We start from the raw sequence: 21961 nt of genomic DNA, 5'->3' as shown, positions 1-21961 counted from the left end.
CTTCAAATGTTAGCTATAGGCCTAACATTCTTCTAATAAAAAGAGCTATTAGTATTGTGTGATTATTCATGTTGTTGTATCGTTTTAAGCTGTTTTTCATATTGCTTGTGGGATGATTGACTTCTTACTTTCAAGAACTCTTGACATGTTGAGAAAGTTTATGCACCTCACATAAATTTCTTGCTACAAAAATTTCTTTCAACGTTCTACATTAAAAGCTATTGATTATGTTCAAAAACTTAGTTAGAAAAATTTTTTTTCCTGTTACGTGATCAAGAATGAGTTGTTAAAGTTTTGGTACATAAGCTTCCCTCTTACCAAATATTCCTTTTTTTGAAGGGGTTGAGGTCGGTGAACCATGCATTTAAGGGTTTTTATGTGATGAAGACGCATGAAGAAAGAAATATAAGTGATAATGCAGAATAATAACTAGATTTGCTTGTATGTATGCTTTAACCTGGGAAAAACTATTCTAAAGTCTGCTTAACCACTCCTTATGCAGGTATCAAAGGATATAAATATTTAGATAATAAAAGAAGTATTCTAACATATCCTTAAATATGAGAGTGGTTCGAGTGAGGAGATCCAAAAAATATCCCACAGTTAAATTACAAATGCCCATTTTTGCTTAAATAGTTTCTTAAGTTTTTTAAACCCTTCTAAGAATGTAAATTTAGAACAACAAGAGTAAATAGAGATACTTGTCCGCTTCCAAATAGCTTTTAAAGTAAATTGTGATAAGTGGTTCTTATTGAAGAATTATGACCATTTCCTGAAGCTGTGTCAAAACTTCCGTTGATAATGATCCAGAACAATATTGTGACACTAGAAAGAATTCTTATTTACCGTATGAATAAGTGAGTGGTAATTCCTTCTCAGAGTGTAATTTGTATCTTATATCTTATCATCCAGGAAAGCTTTCTTGGTGTCTTTATTTAACTCTAAGCGTATTAATTTTTCTCTACGCTTCTAACTAGCTGGTATAAATCCAATGTTGTCATTAAATGCTTGGTCAACAAGTCTAGCTTTGTTTGTTCTTTTTCTTGAAGTTACCATATTTTTTACTTAATTCTTTGCCATGGGTAGTTCCATAAAATTTCCATAAGGTTCTATCTTTTCTATTAGGCATTTTACAATTGGGCTATTGCTATCTCTGACCGAGCGAAAATACGAGGTCGAACTTTAGAGGCTGAAGAGCTATGGAAACAGGTAAATGCTGTTTTATACTTCTATTAATTATGATCTGAAGAAATTAATGTATTTCGTTGCTCAATGTTCTCTTCTCATGTTAAATCTACAAGAGTATTTTTGGCCATTGAAATACTTTCTGCAGTTTAATCTAAATAATGTTGTAGTTTTCCACAGTACCTTGCCAATACTTGATGCGCTTAATTTTTTTTTTAAATCATGTTAATGTTCATCCACCTTTTAATGATATTAATTGCTGTATGAATCAAAGTTTATTATTTTCACTATTGGTGTTGCTCTTTAAATGTCCATTTCTTTGGATGTGATCAGACATGTCATTCCGCGCTATAGATGTCACATATCAAAGTATATATATATATATATATATATATATATATATATCTTGTCTAACATAGAAAGAATCATACATATAGTAGAGCAATTCGAATTGTCTATGTGGCATATAGGACTAGCTTAAGTCTCTTCTGAAAGCTATTCTTTAAGGCTTTATTGAATTATTGTGAGTTCACAATCTAGAACATATAAAGTTGTAAGAATTGAGTCCAAGTATGTTATTAAACATGTGCTGATCAAAATAATCATAACCAGTTGAGTCTAGTTAGTTGTACTTTATACATTAACGTGGCCACACAGTATACTGTCTCTAGATTTTCATGAATGTTTTACCTTCTGCATTTTGTTATAGAAATGGTGCCATTTTGGTGTTCCATCTTGCATGCATTCCAATGATTTATTGGCATTCGTCGTCAATGTCTCCATTGAAGATGTCACCATTATTGCGGCATTCTTCCTGGTCAAATAATTTCCTTTGATACCTTGCTGTTCATATTGCAGGATATGGAAGGTATACAAAAATACAAATTGTTAAAATGATAGGATGCAAATGTGCTGGCATGTGATCATTTTTAACAAGAGATTTTTGATCGCTGATGTGAAACTAGAAAACTCCACAGTGCCATCCTGCCAAATGAAGCTTTGGTGCTGCAAACACGTAGTTAAGGACACTGTAAGCATAGGGAAAGCTGCATTTTGTGGTCTTGCTTGGATTATGATGGTTTCAATCTGGATTCTGCTAGAAAAGCCAACTGAAGGAGGTCTTAGCAGGGTACTTAATGCTTAGTCTATTTAGGGAAGAAACTGACAACAAATTTTTTTCAGAGACCCAAAGAAACGCAGAGATTTGGATCTGACATTTGAAAAAAAAATGAGATGGTGGGAGCCTAGTTCTCTAGATCTTAGGAGTTATGTTTGGGCTTGCATCTTGAGCCAAGATTTGGAATTAGGGTCCTCTGACTTATATCCCTTGTTTTGTGCATGTTGAAGCTTATTTAGAGGCTAAAGTGATTAGAGGCTATAACATACTATATGAAGTTTGTTATGTTGGGAGACTTAATGGTTAAAGGGAACATCTCCCTTCAGTCCTTTGTTAGTGCTTTCTCATTTTGGTCTGGTCTGCGTGAGGATGATGGTGCATAATGTCAAGCATAAATAATCTATTGGTTAATGACCAGTGGTTTTGCTTTATATCACTGTCATTGGTCTGTGGGGAAGATTTTATTCATTGTCAAACTCAAACTCGTATTCTCTAGTCATGAAAATATCATTGACGTCAGCATTAGGCTATTTCGTTATCCGTGTGTTTAAAGAGCAAGATGTAATATGAATTTCTTGTCAATACCCTTTTCTCTTTAGTGAATTGTAAACTTTTCAAACAAAGCATAAGGAGATTATTTAATCCATACTTTTCAATTATTCAGATATATATTGTGCCAAAATCTCCACTTCACCGGCCGATTCTCCCATAACCCTTCCATTTCCACAAAACTGACCTCTTCTTCTCCCTCCCCACGACCTTAGCTCCACCTCCACCACCCCCCAACCTCCCTAGCCACTGGTCTCACCAAACTGCCGGCCACCTTCTTTCCCCTTGGCTCCACAAAACTCCCTTCACATTCAAAGCCCTTTCCTATTTTAGCCCTTCTAACTTAGTAACAAATTGAAATTTAAAATTCAAATTAATTTGAATTTGAATTTTGTTTCTGAAATTAGGATTCTTATTTTAGGAAAGCATTTGAATTAGGTTCAGTTAATTATTTAATTGGATGTGATTTAAATATTACTCCCTAATTTAAGGTTCCAATCAAAGTCTTTTTTAATTCTCTTTTCATAACCTCTCCTCCCCCTTTTAATGTCGTCGGCCCCTTCTCCCCCATCTTCCTTTTTGCCTACAAAATTTGAATTTCCCTTTGATTACTTTCCTTTTATCAAACGATTTAAGTTAGGAAAATATTTGATTTCAAATTCTAAGTAATTTTGAATTTGAAATACTTTCCTAATTTAAGATAGCCTATTTTAGGAAAGTTACTTAAATTAAATCTAATTAGGTTTCTAATTGGATTTGATTTGATTTAATTATTCATAATATTTTGATCTCAATTAAAGCAAGAAATTCAAATCTCAAATGTTCCCTTTTTCCCTTCTTACTCTAGATCAATTTGGTATCAGAGCCAGGTTACCCGGGGTGCGGACTTGATGGAGTCGAGCTCTTTTCCACCCTGGGAGAATGATGCAGACATCTGATCATGAAGATTTTCAAAGGAGGAGACGACGATCGACGGCTGAGATCATTCCACCTTATCTTAATTTGTTATTTGTAATTTTTATTTTTATTATGAATTTTCGTTTTTACCCTTACTTAAGACGGTCATCCTATGTAAGCCCTAGGGGCATATGTGTCTTGTTTTAGTTTCTTAGGCCTATATATAGAGGCCCTTGCTTGTGTAATGTAATGTTGGATGATTAATAAAATTTTGTGTTTGCACTTGTGTTCTTTGGGAAGAACCTTGGGTGAGATTCCTATGGGAGGAATCCATAGCTTCCACCAGCCACAGGATGCGTCCGGGCTCGTGGCCTGAAGTCCCATGGTGAAGGGCAACGTAATACCCGTCAGCTGCAGGATGTGTTCGGGCTCGCAGTTGTATCTTTCTTTCCCTAAATCCTTTTCTCCTCCTCCCTTGACCTCCAGCCAAAACCCCCCACTTTCCACCGGCCGATTCTCCCAAAAACCCTTCCACTTTCACAAAATCGGCCTCCCCTTCTCCCTCCCCACGTCCTTAGCTCCACTTCCAACACCCCCCCGCCAACCTCCTTAGCCGCCGGTTTCACCAAACAGCCGGCCACCTTCTTTAATTCCCCTTGGTTCCACAAATCTCCCTTCACATTTAAAGCCCTTTCCTAATTTAACCATTCTAATTTAGTAACAAATTGAAATTTCAAATTCAAATTAATTTGAATTTGAATTTTGTTTCTAAAATTAGGATTCTTATTTTAGAAAAGTATTTGAATTAGGTCCAGTTAATTATTTAATTGGATGTGATTTAAATATTACTCCCTAATTTAAGGTTCCAATTAAAGTCATTTTTAATTCTCTTTCCATGACCTCTCCTCCCCCTTTTAGTGCCGCCGGCCCCTTCCCTCCCTTCTTCCTCTTTGCCTCCAAAATTTGAATTCTCCTTTGATTACTTTCTTTTTATCAAACGATTTAAGTTAGGAAAATATTTGATTTCAAATTCTAAGTAATTTTGAATTTGAAATACTTTGCTAATTTAAGATAGCCTAGGAAAGTTACTTAAATTAAATCTAATTAGATTTTTAATTGGATTTGATTTGATTTAATTATTCTTAATATTTTGATCTCAATTAAAGCAAGAAATTCAAATTTCAAATGTCCCCTTTTTTCCCTTCTCGTTCTACATCAGATATACTCCCTAGTTTCTTGAGCATAGGTCTTAAGTCAAGATCGTACAGCTCGGGTATGAAGGATCTCTCATGTTCCCTTGCAAGGGTGTAAATAAAATTGTCTCCTTGTGCTAAATCAATCTATTATTGGTGTTATGTCCACTTTATCATTAATAAAATATCAAGAAGTTTTTATCACCAACATTTTAGACAATTTACTAGTTTTTTGTATTATAGGATGTGGATGTAATATGGTGACCAGCTATTCTTTTTGAAATTTAAAATCAGGTAGGTGAAATAGTCTATTGGACACCGTATCACGCATTGTCTAATAACTTGTTGTCTAAGATGTATTAGATATGTTTAACATACCTTTTTTACTGCCAAGAGATGGCATCACATATTTCCTTTCATATCCTCACCCATTCTTACTTGCTATATGATTGTATTCGCTTGCCTTAGACTTGCCTTCTTTGAGAATGTGTTTACGCACACTTGATCTCTGTTTCCATGTGCACTAGCCTGCATTTTCTGTGTGTTTTTTAAATTTACTTCAATGACATTTTGTTTCCCAGGCTACAAAAAATTATGAAAAGGCTGTTCAGCTTAACTGGAACAGTCCTCAGGTATGCTTTTTGTCAAGATATTTAATTAGTGTAGTATTTGTAACTTACATTAGAATTTAATTTGTCTTATTTCACTTTGTAGGCCCTTAACAATTGGGGTCTTGCCCTACAGGTTGGTACTTTTGTTTCTTTAATTGCTTCCTGTTGCAGGTATTGGAACATTTAGTTATTAATCTTTAATTGCAGGAACTTAGTGCTATAGTTCCTATTCGGGAGAAGCAGAACATTGTGCGGATGGCTATAAGCAAGGTACAATTGTCAAATGGAGGCATGAGGTCACCTTCTTTTGTGTCATGATCACATGAATTTGCATGGAACATGTCCCATAAAGTTGTTATCATATGTGTATGATATGGCTCTCTGTTGCAGTTTCGCGCCTCCATCCGTCTTCAGTTTGATTTTCATAGGGCAATTTATAATCTCGGGACGGTCCTGGTGACTATTATAATATTTTTCCTTATCAACATTTACCATTGATGCTATTATTCCGTTAAGTGTGATAATCTGATTATATGTTTATTAAAACCTTGCAGTATGGCTTAGCAGAGGACACAGTAAGACCCGGAAGGCTAGTTAACCATAAAGAAGTCTCTCCTAAGGAACTTTACAGTCAATCTGCTATTTATATTGCAGCTGCTTATGCTTTAAAGCCTAATTATTCGGTAAATTTGCATTCCTTTGTTACTCTTGTTGTTTATTATGCAGGATGTTAATAAATGTGCTGTGGAATTCATCATCATGATGGTCTTCTATTTTAATGTGTTTTTGTAAATTATACACATGCTCCTGTATACAGATGATATCTTTGTTCTTCCTTCTATGATATTGGTGCCATTAGATACCTATGCTATTTTAAGATTTCTAGTCTTTTGTATTAAAAATAATTAATAAACACTGGATTCTTCTATAATTTTTTGCTCAGGAAAAATGACAACCCCATCTTTGAGAATGTGTTCATTTTTCATGTGGTAAATTAGTTTCAATTTAATCAAATTTCTTTCAAAATTTGGACCAGGGTTTATTTAGATCTAGAATGTAAACTTTGTTATGGGCTATAGCCACTATTAATTTTCCTTCTCACTCATGGAGATTACTCTTGATTATGAATGGTTACATAGTCTCAATTTTAGGCTTAGGCTCAACATTTGGATTTCAATTAGTGGGAGATAGAGGTACATCCGATTAAGATTCCATGATCCCGAGTACTAACGGTCCCAGTCTACCAACGTTAGAGTGCTGTATACTATAGCATATAGAGAATCTGATTATCAAATATGGGCTTCATCTTCTGAGATATCTTGAACATATTGGTGTGATGAATGGAAGTTATAATTGATTTGATGGCTTGCTAGCATAGGAGTTGGTTCGAATATAAGTTGTGTTTATATCCATTGGAGGGCTCAAATTTAATTGAGACATGGCATTTTGATCTATTTGTGCGTAACTTGAAAGATGCTCCTTATGGCTTTGCCCTATAAGCAAGGCGACCCAAAGGTTTTAATAGGTTTGATGTCTTTGTGTTGGCTCAATGAATTGGATTAAAATGGGGCTTGGAATTTGATTAATAACTATGGCTTCCTCCTTTCAGATATCTTTAGCGGATTGGTGTGATGAATGTATGTTATAATTGATTTAATGGCTTTCTAGCATAGGTACTTGTCCGAATATAAGTTGGTTTGGGGCTTATATCCATTGAAGGGCTCAAATTTAATTGAGTTATGACTTATTGATCTATTTGCGAGTAACTTGAAAGATGAGCCTTATGACCTTGCCCTATAAACGAGGCGACACAAGGTTTTAATAGGTTTGATGGCTTTGTGTCGAGCTGATAAATTGGATTAAATGGGGTTGGACCCATTGGAAAGTTTAAATTGATTTTCTTTGTATAGTTATTTTGAACATTTATAGGATCATGAAATCAATTAAAGCTCACATCCATTAACCTCAGTCTGCTTGGGATACATGAGGTAGGCAAATCATGATTCCTAATCAAGTTTTCTAGATGTTACGATATACATATTCTAAAGTTGGTAGACTGAAACTATTGGTATTCTTGGGATGATGAATTATAAGATTTGGGTTGAGAATTTACCTCAATCCCCCTAACCGTCATCAATTAATTGAAATCCTAATCTTGAGTCTAAGCATAAAAATTTAAGCCTATATAAATATACTTAGTTGAGAGTGCTTTCCCGTGAGCAGGAGGGATAATTAACTACATGGATTTGTGTCCATAGGAACTTTAGATCCTAGATTTAATCAAACACTAGTCCAAATATCAAGCCAAATCTGATAAAACTGAAAATAATCTACCTCGTGAAAGAATAAACTGTTAATCTCACAGAGAGGGTTGATGATTTTCCTGAGCAAACACATATTAAAAGTAAATAATGTTTTGGACTGAAGAGTCGTTAGATTATATTAATTAAAATCGCATGTGCATTGGGTTGGCCTCATAACTTGTTCTCAAACTTGCAGGTCTATCGTAGTGCCTTGAAGTTAGTTCACCCAAAGGTGAGTGCTTTTTATTTCTTATAAAAGCAATAATAAAAGATATTGAATCTTTGTCATAGTTAATTTCTTGAACGATGAAACTTTGATGTTATGTCTATTGATTAAAATAATCTTGCTAGTAGAAAACTTTCCACTTAGTCCCTTTGTGTTCAAGCATTTCAATAATGAGCCATCCACAGGCACACGATCCTGTTTTCACTTGGCAAGTGTAGTGATATCATTTTTTGGTTAGATCCACAGACCTTGGGGCTAAGGGAAATATCTTTGATCTAGTCTCTTTATTCATGTTTTTTTGTGCCTTGAAGCTTTAACTCTTCCCATTTGACCTAAGTGACATATCATACTAACTGATGTAGGACATATATGAAAATTTGATTTAGATCAGGATTTTGCACGCTTATTGAGTAAGAGCTAATTAATTAAAGCTTTATGATGATTCAAACAATGAAATAAAACATAAAGAGTGGTAAACACAAGCTTAGGCCAAGTTACTTGCAAAAAGTAAAAACTACAAAACAACCAATTATTCGTGACGTTGCATACGGGATAGGCTTCAACAAGAAATTCCTAGTCTAACAATAAGAGTAGTGCTAATAAAGATCCCTCACACAATTCTACTAAACACTAGGCTTTAGTTGGAGCGTTTGCAAGATTTTCATGAATCAATCAAAACCACAAGTAAAGGGTCAACAAGGAAGGTAAGAGAGAAGTTAAGAGTTCACCCGTTTGATATGATTCAGCCTTCTCGATATTGTTGGACAGCAATTTGAACTTTAAGGCCAGCAAAACAGCAATAGGAGATTGCTACGATGGCTGGACAGTAGCGTTGACACTTGGGAATTTCTTGACAGCTACCTCGGATGCTTGGGAAAACCTTGGACAGCAGCTATAAGGTGCTGGGAGTATTCTGGACAGCAAGCTGCAGTCTTCAAAATGTGCAAGGCAGCAAAGAAAACACTTTGCTGGAATGTGTGCAGCAAACAAGAGTTTCACGGGAAGAGGAGGGAGGCGTGAATGAGAACTTGGAAGGAGGTTTGAAAGGATTCCAAAAGAAGAAGCCTTCTTGTGGAAGGAAAGCAAATAGGTGGGGCTGAGGCAATTTGACCAGGTGGGATGAAAAAAAAGGTCTAGGTTCAATGTATTTGGAGATAAGGCATTAATTACTCAATTAATTCAGATTTGGATTAATTGATTTAATTAAGGGCCTTTCCAAGAATAGGATTAATGAAATAGAAATGAGTTGAGATTTAAATTTGAACTATTTCAAAATTCAAACTCCTTCCAAAGATAGGTGGAGTTAAATATGGAAAGTGGAGCTTTAGAAAATATTTTGAAGAAAGGGTTATGGGGGGCCGACAGCTTGATGGAAGGGATAGGGATTTAAGGGAAGGGTCTATGCTTGCTTACTAGGGAATCTTCAATTAGGTAAGTGAGATTAAATCTCATTCAATTAAAGATTGAATTGAGAAGAGATTTAAATACTTTCCTAAAATAGATTTCGTATTTTAGGAAAGATTTTGAATTTCAAATCACTTGGATTTGAATTCAAAATTAATCCTAATTATAGGCAATCTATATTAGGAAATAAGGGAAAAGGCCAAAGAGGGGGCCAGTGGTTTGGGGATGTGCCGTGGATGGGGGAGGGAAAAAGAAGGGAGGTGCGGATGGGGAGTGGAGCGGGGTTTAGTCTACAATGAGGGTGGGTTTATGGTGGCCGGCAGCTTAAGATGGGGGTTTGGCAAGGGAATCCGGTGGCTAGGAGGAAAAGGAGATGGAAAGAAATAAACAAAAGAAAATGATAAAACAAACCATGAACCCAGCCGTCTCCAAGGTTGGTGGGTGATCCGTTTTCCCTCCCTAGTGATTTCTCCAAAGCTCTTTTCTAGAACTCTCACAACTCAAAGAACACATGTGCAGGAAAATTTTCATAATTCATTCATTGATTCTCAAAGAAGAAGAGGGGGGCTTTAAATAGCTCATATAATGAGAAAATAAAAAGTACTACAATGCCCCTAGGGCTTACACATACTTAAGCTCTTAAGTAAGGGCAAAAAAGGAAAAACATAATAAATTTCATAAAATAAACAAAAAATACATCAATCATAAATATGAAAATCATAAGTAGCGTGATGTAATAGTGGTCGTTGATCGACGACCACGCCTCTAGTATATTTTTCCATGTTTTGATGTCCTCATCATTCTCCTGGCATGAGAAAGAGCTTGACTCCGTCGAGTATGCATCCCGGGTGCTCTCGTAGAACACTAGTGCGTCTGGGTCGATCTGTTGAAGCTCCTCGCACTCTAACCAGGTGTCCTCGAACTCGGGCTTGCCTCTCCACCTAATCAAATACCTTCTTCGACCATTCTCTTTTGCATAAATAATATCATCACTTAAAATCATGTCAATCTTCTCTGCTATATGTATTTTAGAAACATTTGAGAGTGGAGGTAAGCTTGGGTTCTCACAAGGTGGGGTCACACACGGCTCAAATTGAAGTGGATTTGGCGGGTTACACTCCAGATCCTCATAAGCAATCAGATCTTCTATGTTAAAGGAGGGATTAATGTCGAATTCTGTAGGCAGATCCACCCCGTAAGTATTGTCACTAATTCTCTTGATTATTTTGAATGGCCCCACACTTTTGGCATGTAACTTCTTAACAGTTCCTTGTGGGAACTGTTCCGGACGAATCCACACCATCACTAAGTCACCAACCTCTAAGGTTTTAAATCTTTGTTTAAAATCAACAAGAAGCTTATAATTAATGTTGCTCTGCTCCATTTTGCGTGCAATTTTCTTATGTAAGTCATGCAGATGCAATGCAAATGAGAATGCAAGAGACTCGGTGTGCATGATGATTGACATGGATTGTGGACTCCCACAAAGTTTTCAACGGAGGGAAATTTTGGACGAAAACAGACACACACATACTGACTCACAAACACACATAGATATAGATAAAGATGGATCAGTCACAAAATGTGAGGACATAAGATTTTCATTTTTCATGTTTAAGAGAACGGGTGTAGGAGGAGCAATGAAGTCATCCTTAGCAAAAAGGGTATTCCCATAGGGAGTTTCAGGTAGGGTCATGGATAGTCTCATAGGGGCAGCAGGGTAATCTAGCAAAATTATCCAAATAGGAAAGAGATGGTCCTTAACAAGGAAGGACAAGAATATGGAGGACATAACGGAGGAATCATAAACATGATCAGATGATGGGTTCTGACTCACAATCATAATGGGATAGCCCAAGGAGTCACCAGCAAGTATGAGACTCAAAAGATAGGGTAGAGTGTCCAGAACAGAAGTGGGCACAACAGATAGAGAGGTGACATGAAAGTAAGGGCTAATACTCTCTCTAACATTAAAGAAGTTATGCAGGGAGTCTAATTTAGTCACTTCAGTTTCATCCTCAAAGAAGTCCTTGTCATCAATGATATCATTAGTATCCACGAAATGGATGCACTTAGTTTCAGGTTCAAGGGACTTTTTCTTTGTAATGCATTTTTTCGTTGAAATTACACTAGCAGGGTCAAAGACTGGGGAGGCCAAAGGTCGGGTAGTCTCAGAATTCTCATTAAATTGAAAGGTGGTCAAGTCACTCACGAGGTGAGGTAAATCGGGTTCCACCACGTAGAGAGGATGCGTGCTCAAACAAGGGGGGCTGGGATGGCTAGGAGTCGACCCAAGTGGGGAGTCATATGAGACCGATCCAATAGAAGACCCAATAGATGGTCGGCCATCAAGGCTAGGTGAAGACCTGCAGGGTGGGACAACAACCCTGATGTTACTAAGGAATGAGTGGTCTTGACCACAGTAATGTTCACGGTTTGTCCCAACAAAAGAGACAGGATGGTGTTCTAGATGAAGATTACTGGGTATTAGGGTAAGGGGAGGTGGAGGTGGGAGAGGGAGATATTTTTAATTCAAGTTCTCATCTCATGTTTTTCCAATCAGAAGTAGGACATTCACCACGAGACTCTCTATGATCTTCTACCCTCATCCAAAATTGACAAGCATGACCGTTTAGGCGAGCCTTAGCAATACTCACCCGGTGGGACTCAGGAATATCATGTGTTTCAAAATAGTCTTCTAACTGTCTAACCCATTTCTTAAAGTAGTAAGAATCCGAGGAACCATCAAAGGTGGGCAGACGGTTATGTGACTCTAAGTGAGGTTGTTGTGGCTTGGGCTTAGGACTAGGATGATAAGCTGAGTGAGTAATCTTCTGACTAACATGATTGAACGAATGGGGCACATACTTAGAGTGGGGAGAGTCAACATGTTTCTCCTTCATGGTTTTAGTTATAGAGCCCACTAGGTTAACTAGGTTATCTAACTTCTTTTGAAGTCCTATTGGGTCCATGAGAAGCGCGAAGTGAAACCTAATGAAGATTAGGTGCAAGGGACAACACTTAGACATTAAGAAATTAGCCTAACATTCACTAGATGTGTGCATGAATGATGTGGAAAACAAACATAACAGTAACTTAAACTAGTTTAAAAGATGACATGCATGCAACAAAACATAAGAAGGGTTACGAATGCTCCTAGGATGACTTCTAGCATATGTAATGCATGCTAGCCATGCTCTGATACCAGATGGTGTAGGACATATATGAAAATTTGATTTAGATTAGGATTTTGCACGCTTATTGAGTAAGAGCTAATTAATTAAAGTTTTATGATGATTCAAACAATGAAATAAAACATAAAGAGTGGTAAACACAAGCTTAGGCCAAGTTACTTGCGAAAAATAAAAACCACAAAACAACCAATTACTCGTGACGTTGCATACGAGATAGGCTTCAACAAGAAATCCCTAGTTTAACAATAAGAGTAGTGCTATGAAAGATCCCTCACACAATTCTATTAAACACTAGGCTTTAGCGGAGCGTTTGCAAGATTTTCATGAATCAATCAAAACCACAAGTAAAGGGTCGACAAGGAAGGTAAGAGAGAAGGTAAGAGTTCACCTGTTTGCTATTATTTTGCCTTCTCGATATTGTTGGACAGCAATCTGAACTTTAAGGCCAGCAAAACAGCAATAGGAGATTGCTACGATGGCTGGACAGTAGCGTTGACACTTGGGAATTTCTTGACAGCTACCTCGGATGCTTGGGAAAACCTTGGACAGCAGCTATAAGGTGCTGGGAGTATTCTGGACAGCAAGCTGCAGTCTTCAAAATGTGCAAGGTAGCAAAGAAAATACTTTGCTGGAATGTGGGCAGCAAACAAGAGTTTCACGGGAAGAGGAGGGAGGCGTGAATGAGAACTTGGAAGGAGGTTTGAAAGGATTCCAAAAGAAGAAGCCTTCTTTTGGAAGGAAAGCAAATAGGTGGGGCTGAGGCAATTTGACCAGGTGGGATGAAAAAAAAGGTCTAGGTTCAATGTATTTGGAGATAAGGCATTAATTACTCAATTAATTCAGATTTGGATTAATTGATTTAATTAAGGGCCTCTCCAAAAATATGATTAATGAAATAGGAAGGAGTTGAGATTTAAATTTGAACTATTTCAAAATTCAAACTCCTTCCAAAGATAGGTGAAGTTAAATATGGAAAGTGGAGCTTTAGGAAATATTTTGAAGAAAGGGTTATGCGGGGCCGGCGGCTTGATGGAAGGGATAGGGATTTAAGGCAAGGGTCTATGGCTTGCTTGCTAGGGAATTGAGAAGAGGTTTGGGGATGGGCCGTGGATGGGGGAGGGGAAAAGAAGGGAGGTGCGGATGGAGAGTGGAGCGGGGTTTAGTAGACAGTGAGGGTGGGTTTATAGTGGCCGGCAGCTTAAGATGGGGGTTTGGCGAGGGAATCCGGCGGCTAGGAGGAAAAGGAGATGGAAAGAAAGAAACAAAAGAAAACGATAAAACAAACCACGAACCCGGCCGTCTCCAAGGTTGGTGGGTGATCTGTTTTCCCTCCCTAGGGATTCCTCCAAAGCTCTCTCCTAGAACTCTCACAACTCAAAGAACACATGTGCAGAAAAATTTTCATAATTCATTCATTGATCCTCAAAGAAGAAGAGGGGGGCTTTAAATAGCCCATACAATGGGAAAATAAAAAGTACTATAATGCCACTAGGGCTTACACATACTTAAGCCCTTAAGTAAGGGCAAAAAAGGAAAAGCATAATAAACTTCATAAAAAAAAACATCAATCATAAATATGAAAATCATTAGTAGCGTGATGTAATAGTGGTCGTTGATCGACGACCACGCCTCTAGTAGATTTTTCCATATCTTGATGTCCTCATCACTAACTTTATTTAGTTTACCTGCCAATTATTGGATGGCTATGATTTTATCTTACTCCACCTGCAAAGAAAAAACATCAAAATGAATTGATAGTTTTTGGACCTTCAGTAGTGGATTGTAATTACGATTCTGAATGTCTTGGAAATGATGACAATGCGAACTGATGAATCCGTAGGATGTGATGTATTCTTTAACTCATGTTTGTTGAGAGAAAACTAATGGCGAGAATGGCTTACCCTGCTTAACTAACGTCCCCTATTTGATAGAATGTTTGCGAAGGGCCCATAGCACTCTGAGCAAGTATTTGGCATACAAATTTCATAAATAAAAGCTATCGCTGTGAAGTCAATTTGCTCAAAAGTATCTGCGCATCTGCACATCAATCTATCTATCAACACACAACACCGCAGAAAGTTGAAAGTCTTAAGAGTAATGAAATCCCAAGAAAATAGTATGTGTATTTTGATATTCAAATCATCTCTCTTATTTGAATTATGTTGTACATACAAACAAAATTTCATTCTGTTTGAATGACAGCTTATAGAAAATAAGAATGCTGTGTCATTTAGTAACTAAACTTTGAGCACATCACTCGGCAATCAAGTGATTGTAGCATTCAAACATTTAGCACATCCAGTTGGGTTTCAAAGTTGTAGCTAATGATTGCCTTTGATTTGTATTTTTTGGAACTTTACAATCAAAACTTACTGAAAAAAAAAAAAAACGAAAACATTATTTTTGAAGTGAGAACTTTCAATAAAATGATATTTTCAAGCTTTGAACTTATGCCAGAACCTATAATGTAGAGTTCATTAATTAAGTGCTTGTTACAATTCTTTCTTATTTTCATGTATGACTGGAGACCTGTAGTCCAGCTCTATTCATTTTTATTTTCTATTGCAACTTTAATTTCCTACATTAACCAGTCCTTTATATTCTTATTAGTTGTATTTTCCTACCATTCATTTTTCCATGAAAGGTAGCTTGTTCCTGATTAATCCATCAAACCAATTCATGTAATATGGTCTAAAAATATTTCGACTTTTTGAAATGATAAGGATAGCTATTTCTTTGAACTCTGAAGTAATATATTTGCAGATACCGATACCCTTCCTTAAAGTGGGACATTTGACAGCACCACCTGCCAGAAATCCAATGGCACCACATGCAGATTGGGAAAGATCTCAGTTTGTTTTAAATCATGAGGGACTCCAACAGGTCAGGCTGCTAGCTTAAATCTGTGTAGAAAACTCTTCCTTGAAGCACAGTATTTCTTTATTAAATTCAAATCAAACTATACTATTTGTACACATACGCAAGGAGTTATACACTTAAGAATCTGCTTAACTTTTTCATATCCTAGATATATGTTGAAAGTTTGTTTTTTGCCTTAATGTAGTAAGTTAACTGTTTAAATCAATGGCTTGCATTTAGGAGGTGTTTGATTGGCAGAAAAGCTTTTCTGTGCATTTAAAAGACGAACATGATGAAATGATCAACATGATGAGCATGATGAAAGGGATCTTTGGTCTACTTAGAATGATAGTTGTAGCTATTTCATCGGGGAAATTCTTTGGGATCCATTAATAGTGTAGTCAAAGCAAGTAGCTCTCAATCTACTAATTTGAGTATCCAGACAACTCCAGGAAGTGGACCTATGTCCTCTCAGGGGCAACAAAGATCCTCATCATAGAAGTAGGGGACTTCACTATAGCTCAATTTGAAGACTTGATGAGCTAAAAGATTAAAATAATCATTGCTTATATAATTATCAAAGTTCTCGCAGGCAAAAGTCAACCATACCTGAATGAATTCAAAGCTACTTTTGGCAATATTTTAAGGGGTATGTTCTACCAAAATTCAACTCCTTTTTGGGTACAAATTCCAAGTAGCATGTGGTCCAATCAAAGCTACTCGTGACACTATTGATAGAAATGTCTCTTTATTGCCATGTCAGTTTGTCAACAACCTTACAAACTGTACTTTTGAGTTGTATGTTGAGTTACCTAATAACTCCGTGAAAACCTTCGTAGATCTCGAGATGATTTTCGTTAAAAGATTTACTAGTGCCTCCAAAAAATTAGCTATTGCATATCAATCCCTTGAGAAGAGAGGGAATGAGATCGTCATTAAATATATAGCATGGTGGATGAAGCTAAGCATGTGCTGTGATAAATCTCGCTGGGAAACGTGTTGTTGAGCTCCTCATGGGGAACATTACCATCCAAATAGCTCCATACCTCTGTATGTATGTCTTCAGATTTGAATAAATACTTTTGGAAGCTTTTGAAAGGTTACTTAAACCTCAGGTATTTAGCACCAACAAACTTCTTTGTAATAGGTAAGCATAAAAAAAAATAATAATAATAATAAAAAAAAAAGAACAACCCAAGAAAAAAGTTTGAGAGCTCCTTCCCTTAAGGAGAAGTTTAATAAGCAATATTCATTTAATAGAGAGTGCACTTCAAAGATTACTCGACATTCAATCAAGATGGATTTTCGGTTGCCAGAATCTAGTTGCACTTATTTTCCATAGCTTCACATCTTCTTACCTTTGTTTCTACATCATTTCCTCTTTAATTCCTCCGGCGCTCTGATACCATGTTGAAATCAAAGATTTGAGAGGGAAGACCATACTTTATTACACAATTTTATCCCTATTTATAGATCTATACAGAGTGGTAATTAAAGAAATAATTAAATTACAAAAATCAGGCATAATTGCCCTCATATATTCCTTCCTAAATCAGCTACCTTATTATGGAAAGAAATCACCGGGATTTAGGAGTGATTATGTCGGGATTCATGCAGGCTTCCCATGGATCATGGCTCGTGGCCGTAGGATCTCTTTTAGAGAGAACAGATGAGATTTAACAGAATCATTTTCCACAAATTAGAAGGAAAGCTAGTTCATGCCATTCACTAGTTAAAATAGAGAAGGTGAGCAATTTGGTATTGAGACATTTTTGTTCATGAGGCAAGGCATATAAGATTAGAGAGAGAAAATGCAAAACAATTATATACATGAAAAGGTTGGAGTAGCTCCAATAGCAGATAAGATTAGAGAGAGCCGTCTTAGATGGTTTGGTCACATAAAACATTGGCCTTCTAAAGACTTGATTAGGAGAGTAGATGTATTAGATTTGGTCAATGTTAAGAAACGTAAAGGTAGACCTAAAAACAATTGGTTAGAAAATATTAGAAATGACATTTTTTTATTAGATTTAAATGAAAATTTGACTCTTAATAAGACACAAGGGAGAAAAAATATTTATGTAGCCAACCCCACATTGTGGGATAAAAGCTTGATGTTGTTATAGGCAAGGCATAAGCAGACATTGTGAGGCGTAAGCCTACTCAAAACATAAACTATTAAATTAATAAAATATATAAAATAATAAGCAAAATAGTAACAAAATAATAAGATATCAAAGCAAGAGCAGAATTATAAGTTTCTCTTGCTTCCAATTCAACATAAATAAGTAATCTAAGTCACCAAGTGATGGGGACATCAATTCGTGGAAGGTTTATCAGAGGCGTGGCCGCCGATGTACGGCCACGATCGAGTCTTTGTACTTTTGAGTTATTTATGTTATTTTATTATTTATGTATTTTTCTATTTTCAGTGTCATGTATTTGTTTTCATGCTGTACCCTTTTAGTGGGAGATGTCGTATGTAAGCTCGGAGGGCAATTGTGTCTTTTATTATTCATGAGTCCCATGTACTTGGCTATTTATAGCCTCATGTGTTATTTTCAAAGTAAATGAATGATTATTAAGAGATTTTCTTGCACTTGTGTTTTGGGAGCATTTGAGGGTTCTTGAAGAGAACTTTGGAGAGATCCCTAGGAGAGGGAGAGCGGATCACCCACCAACCTTGGAGACAGCCAGGTTCGTGGTTTTCATATTTATCTTTTTGTCGTTTTCCTTCCACCTCCACTATCGATCAGCCTTGCATCCAAAACTCTCCACCTCCAAGCCATCACTCCCCCTAGCCTAGCTCCACGAATTTTCCCCTCCCATAAGCCGCCGCCCCCTACCCACAATTTCCCCTCCCATACCGCCGGCCCTAGGTCCCTAGCCGCCCGCCTCACCCATGCCCCCTTGCACTCTTGAGTTTCCTAGTTGGGTTGTGAGTTAATTTAGGATAATTTTGAATTTCAATTCCTTTGAATTTTGAATTCAAAATCCTTCTTAATATAACTCATCTATTTTAGGAAAGTGTTTATTTTAGATCTAATTTGAAAATTAAATTCAATTGGATTTAAAATAAATCTTTCCTAAATCCAAAACCTAAATTAAGAAACCTTAATTGCTCTCATTAAATGCCCACCCTTGGCCATGCATGCCGCCGGTCCCCTTGCCCTCCCTCATTAAATCCCTTTCAAATTATTTCCTAATCCCAACTCCCCACAAAGGAAATAATTTCAAACCCATAAATCCTCCTCTCCCCCCTTGGCCGAAAATTTTAAAACTTCATCTCATAATTACTTTCCAAATCTTGATTCAAGGATTTGGAAAGAAATCCCTTCCCATCCCTTTAGTGCCGCCGGCCCCCCTCTCCATACCCGAACTCCCCCTCTCTCTCAAACTCCCTCCCCATCTTTAATTCCCCCACTTGAATTCTAAACCTTAATTCTCCCTCCAAAATCTCTATCTTCTAAATAGAGAAACCTGAAATTTTATCTCAGATTTTGGGTTAAAAAATGAAATTGTTTTCAGATTTTGGAGGAGATTTGGGGTTGTTTCTTCACCTCAAATTGAAGAGAACTTCTTGCCTCTTCTCCCTTCGATAACCGTCAAGAGTGCGTGCTACCGTGGGAAGACTTCAACCATTAATCCCTATGAATGGCGGATCCAGAAACTGAATACGGCTTAACCTTCGACGAGGATGGCTTCACTGATATTCTTCAATCAACCTTCTTCGACGTTAATACTAGGATCGACCACACTGTCGATGATAACAGGGAGCGTATTCTGGAAGCAATCAATGAGCATTTTGAAGGCGTTGAGTGGAGGATCTCCACCGCTCCTTGACGAGAGGTTCTCTTTTCCCCTTTTCATTATATTTCTTAAATCTAACTTTCTCTTGTGTTTGATTTTAGTCACGAAGGACAATTGTCCTTGCTCATGCTAAGCTTAGTTAACGTAGGGTTTTGAGTATGCTTATGTGCTTATTAACTCTCGTCGTTAGATTAGGGATTTTATTTGAAGCTACTACTTGGGCATCATGTTGTTTTCTATTTCGTTTTGAAAGTATCAAACTCTGGTTATGTGATTTTGCCTAAGCGGGTGTGACCCCTTATTCGTTTTATTACGTCGTTTTGAATTGCTAGTAATTTCTTCATTTTATCTCTAATCAAGAGTTGTGCAAAATTCTAATAAATTGCTTGCATTCATATGTAGTCCTTCATCACTAAGATTATAATATATGAATTAAAAGATCTCCCACACTATCATCATTTAGTAGGTCTTTTAGTAGAACCATTATTGTAGTGAGTTGCTTTCTCTCCTAGTTGTGGCAACAAGTGCCTTTGGCATCAGGTTGCATCATGTGGTTAGGAGTCGAGGGGGTGTGTGCAATTTTGGTCCTAGGCTTTGTTTGTTTTCGGTTTAGGTGTAAAAAAATAGCAAAATAGAATCTATTTATTATATTAAATTTGTAAATTTTTAATTTTAAATCTTAAATCACCAAAATCATAGTTTTTAAGCCTTACTCCTCTTACAAATTGCATAGTGGCATGCTTCAACCTCACTGAAGCATACATCTCATTAAACCAAGGCGAAGTATGCATCATGGTGTTTTTTTTTTCTTTTTGGCAAAATGGCACTAAGATGGGCCTTAAGTCACTTCTATGATTGCGTAATTTTGAACAATATGTGGTCATGAAAACCCAATAGAAATGACACCAATAATGATCCATCTATTCTTTTACCTTCTTTAATTAGTCTTATTAAAAAGAGAGCTCTTGAGCAAATGGATGAACAAGCTCGTTTCAAAAAGCTTTAGAAATGAGAGCACATCTCGCACGCTTGTAGAGCATTGGAAATTCACTTCTTGGATCTTGAATATCCTCAATCTTCTAGTCTGTTGGGAGGCACATGCCATGCCATAAAGCCTATTTAGTTGGCACGCCTAAATCTAAGGATCAACATGAAGATTTGATCATTGATCTAAAAGAGGCTTTTAAAAAGCTTGAAGATAGCGAGCAAGGTTCTAGAAATCAATATAGGCATAGAAGACCCTTGCTCAACATTCATCAGTGCTCTTATTTCTCATAAGAATAGATAATAATTAGAAATATTACTCAATTGTAAAGATTGCTTTGCTTGGAACTACATTGAAATGCATGTCACGTCTTATGATGTAGTAGTTCGCAAGCTTTCTATCAATCCCAGAGTACCAGAAGTAGGCTACTTGGCGAATGAGTTGAGATTGATGGATAAGTGATCGCTAAATGGTCTCATTTCGGAGGAAAAAGTTATTGATTGGATTACAAATATTGTCCCAAATAAGAAGAAGAATGGTTAGACCCATTTCATACTTGACAATACCTCAAACCATGATGTGTTTTCATTCATAGGCAAGTCGTCAGGCCACGACCAAATCAATATTGTGCGAAATGCGAGAAATATACATCCTTTCATACTCGCATCTATTTTAACTGCTACAAGATGACGCCTTTTGGCTTGAAAAATACTACAACCACCTATTTAAGGGCTATTATCGACATCTTTGACAACCCCATATGCAAATGTGGAACATTTTTTTTTTAGAGCGTTATGTCAATTTTTGGTTGTAAAGTATAAATGCCATAAGTTTACAAATGATCTTAGGATTGCATTTGGAAGATTCGAAAAATTAATCTTAAAATGAAGCATTTGAAATATACTTTTGGTGTTTCATCTGAAAAATTATCTTTATTGTATGACATAAATGCATCTAAATTGATCCTTTTAAAAATAAAGCAATTCTTTTTCTCTCCAAGGTAGGTTGACATATACAAGAAAACTCATTTTTAAGTTCTCATATAGGTGTCAACTCTCGGTTAGGTATATGTTAAGGACACCATTTTTATAAAGGACAATGCTTGTTAAGAAGCCGTTATCAACATAAATATTGACAATATTTATTATACTCCTTAACTTTATGGAACTAGTTCTTCGAAAGTCGCTAATCTTATATGCAATTTTCTTAGAGGAGCTTATGGAGCTTAAAATAATAATGGAAAAGAAAATGTCATTTACTATATCAATCAAGAACTCGTAGATGGTGAGTTGAAGGAACAAATTTTATAACTAATGACGTTTAAAAGTTTTATTATTAAATCAAATATGAAAAAAAAATAAAACATGCCAAGCTAGTGACTGATTTCTGATGTGACATCCACCTGACAAAGGAAAAAGCAGTCGCTACCGACCTCAACGACTTGCTTATGCCAAAATCAGTAGCTTTCGATTTCAGCGACTATATATATATATATATATATTGTTATATGCATGCACTTATTATCATATGCACTTATTGTTATATGTAAAAAAAAGGCAGTCGTTGCCCATGTCAACATTTGACATGACTGAAACCTGATCCAAAAATTTCGAGTTCGGGTTAACCCA

The 21961-nt window shown here is 36.5% G+C and overlaps 1 protein-coding gene across 2 annotated transcripts in view; it reads left to right on the top strand.

Moving 5' to 3' along the window:
• The window catches only part of LOC110103361 (protein HLB1), a 38486-nt gene that overhangs the window by 11313 nt on the left and 5212 nt on the right, over window positions 1–21961 (top strand). Inside the window, exons 5-12 of one of the 2 annotated variants that reach the window (XM_020832032.2) lie at window positions 1126–1209; window positions 5523–5573; window positions 5656–5685; window positions 5760–5822; window positions 5943–6008; window positions 6107–6235; window positions 8052–8087; window positions 15443–15562. In XM_020832032.2, the coding sequence (XP_020687691.1) occupies window positions 1126–1209; window positions 5523–5573; window positions 5656–5685; window positions 5760–5822; window positions 5943–6008; window positions 6107–6235; window positions 8052–8087; window positions 15443–15562 (579 nt within the window). The remainder of the gene's footprint in view (window positions 1–1125; window positions 1210–5522; window positions 5574–5655; window positions 5686–5759; window positions 5823–5942; window positions 6009–6106; window positions 6236–8051; window positions 8088–15442; window positions 15563–21961) is intronic. The other variant, XM_020832034.2, reaches the window with a different exon arrangement.

The sequence above is a fragment of the Dendrobium catenatum genome, unplaced genomic scaffold, assembly GCF_001605985.2.
Source record: "Dendrobium catenatum unplaced genomic scaffold, ASM160598v2 fragScaff_scaffold_1297, whole genome shotgun sequence".
Taxonomy (NCBI): domain Eukaryota; kingdom Viridiplantae; phylum Streptophyta; class Magnoliopsida; order Asparagales; family Orchidaceae; genus Dendrobium; species Dendrobium catenatum.
This window is presented reverse-complemented; position numbering and strand designations above follow the sequence as displayed.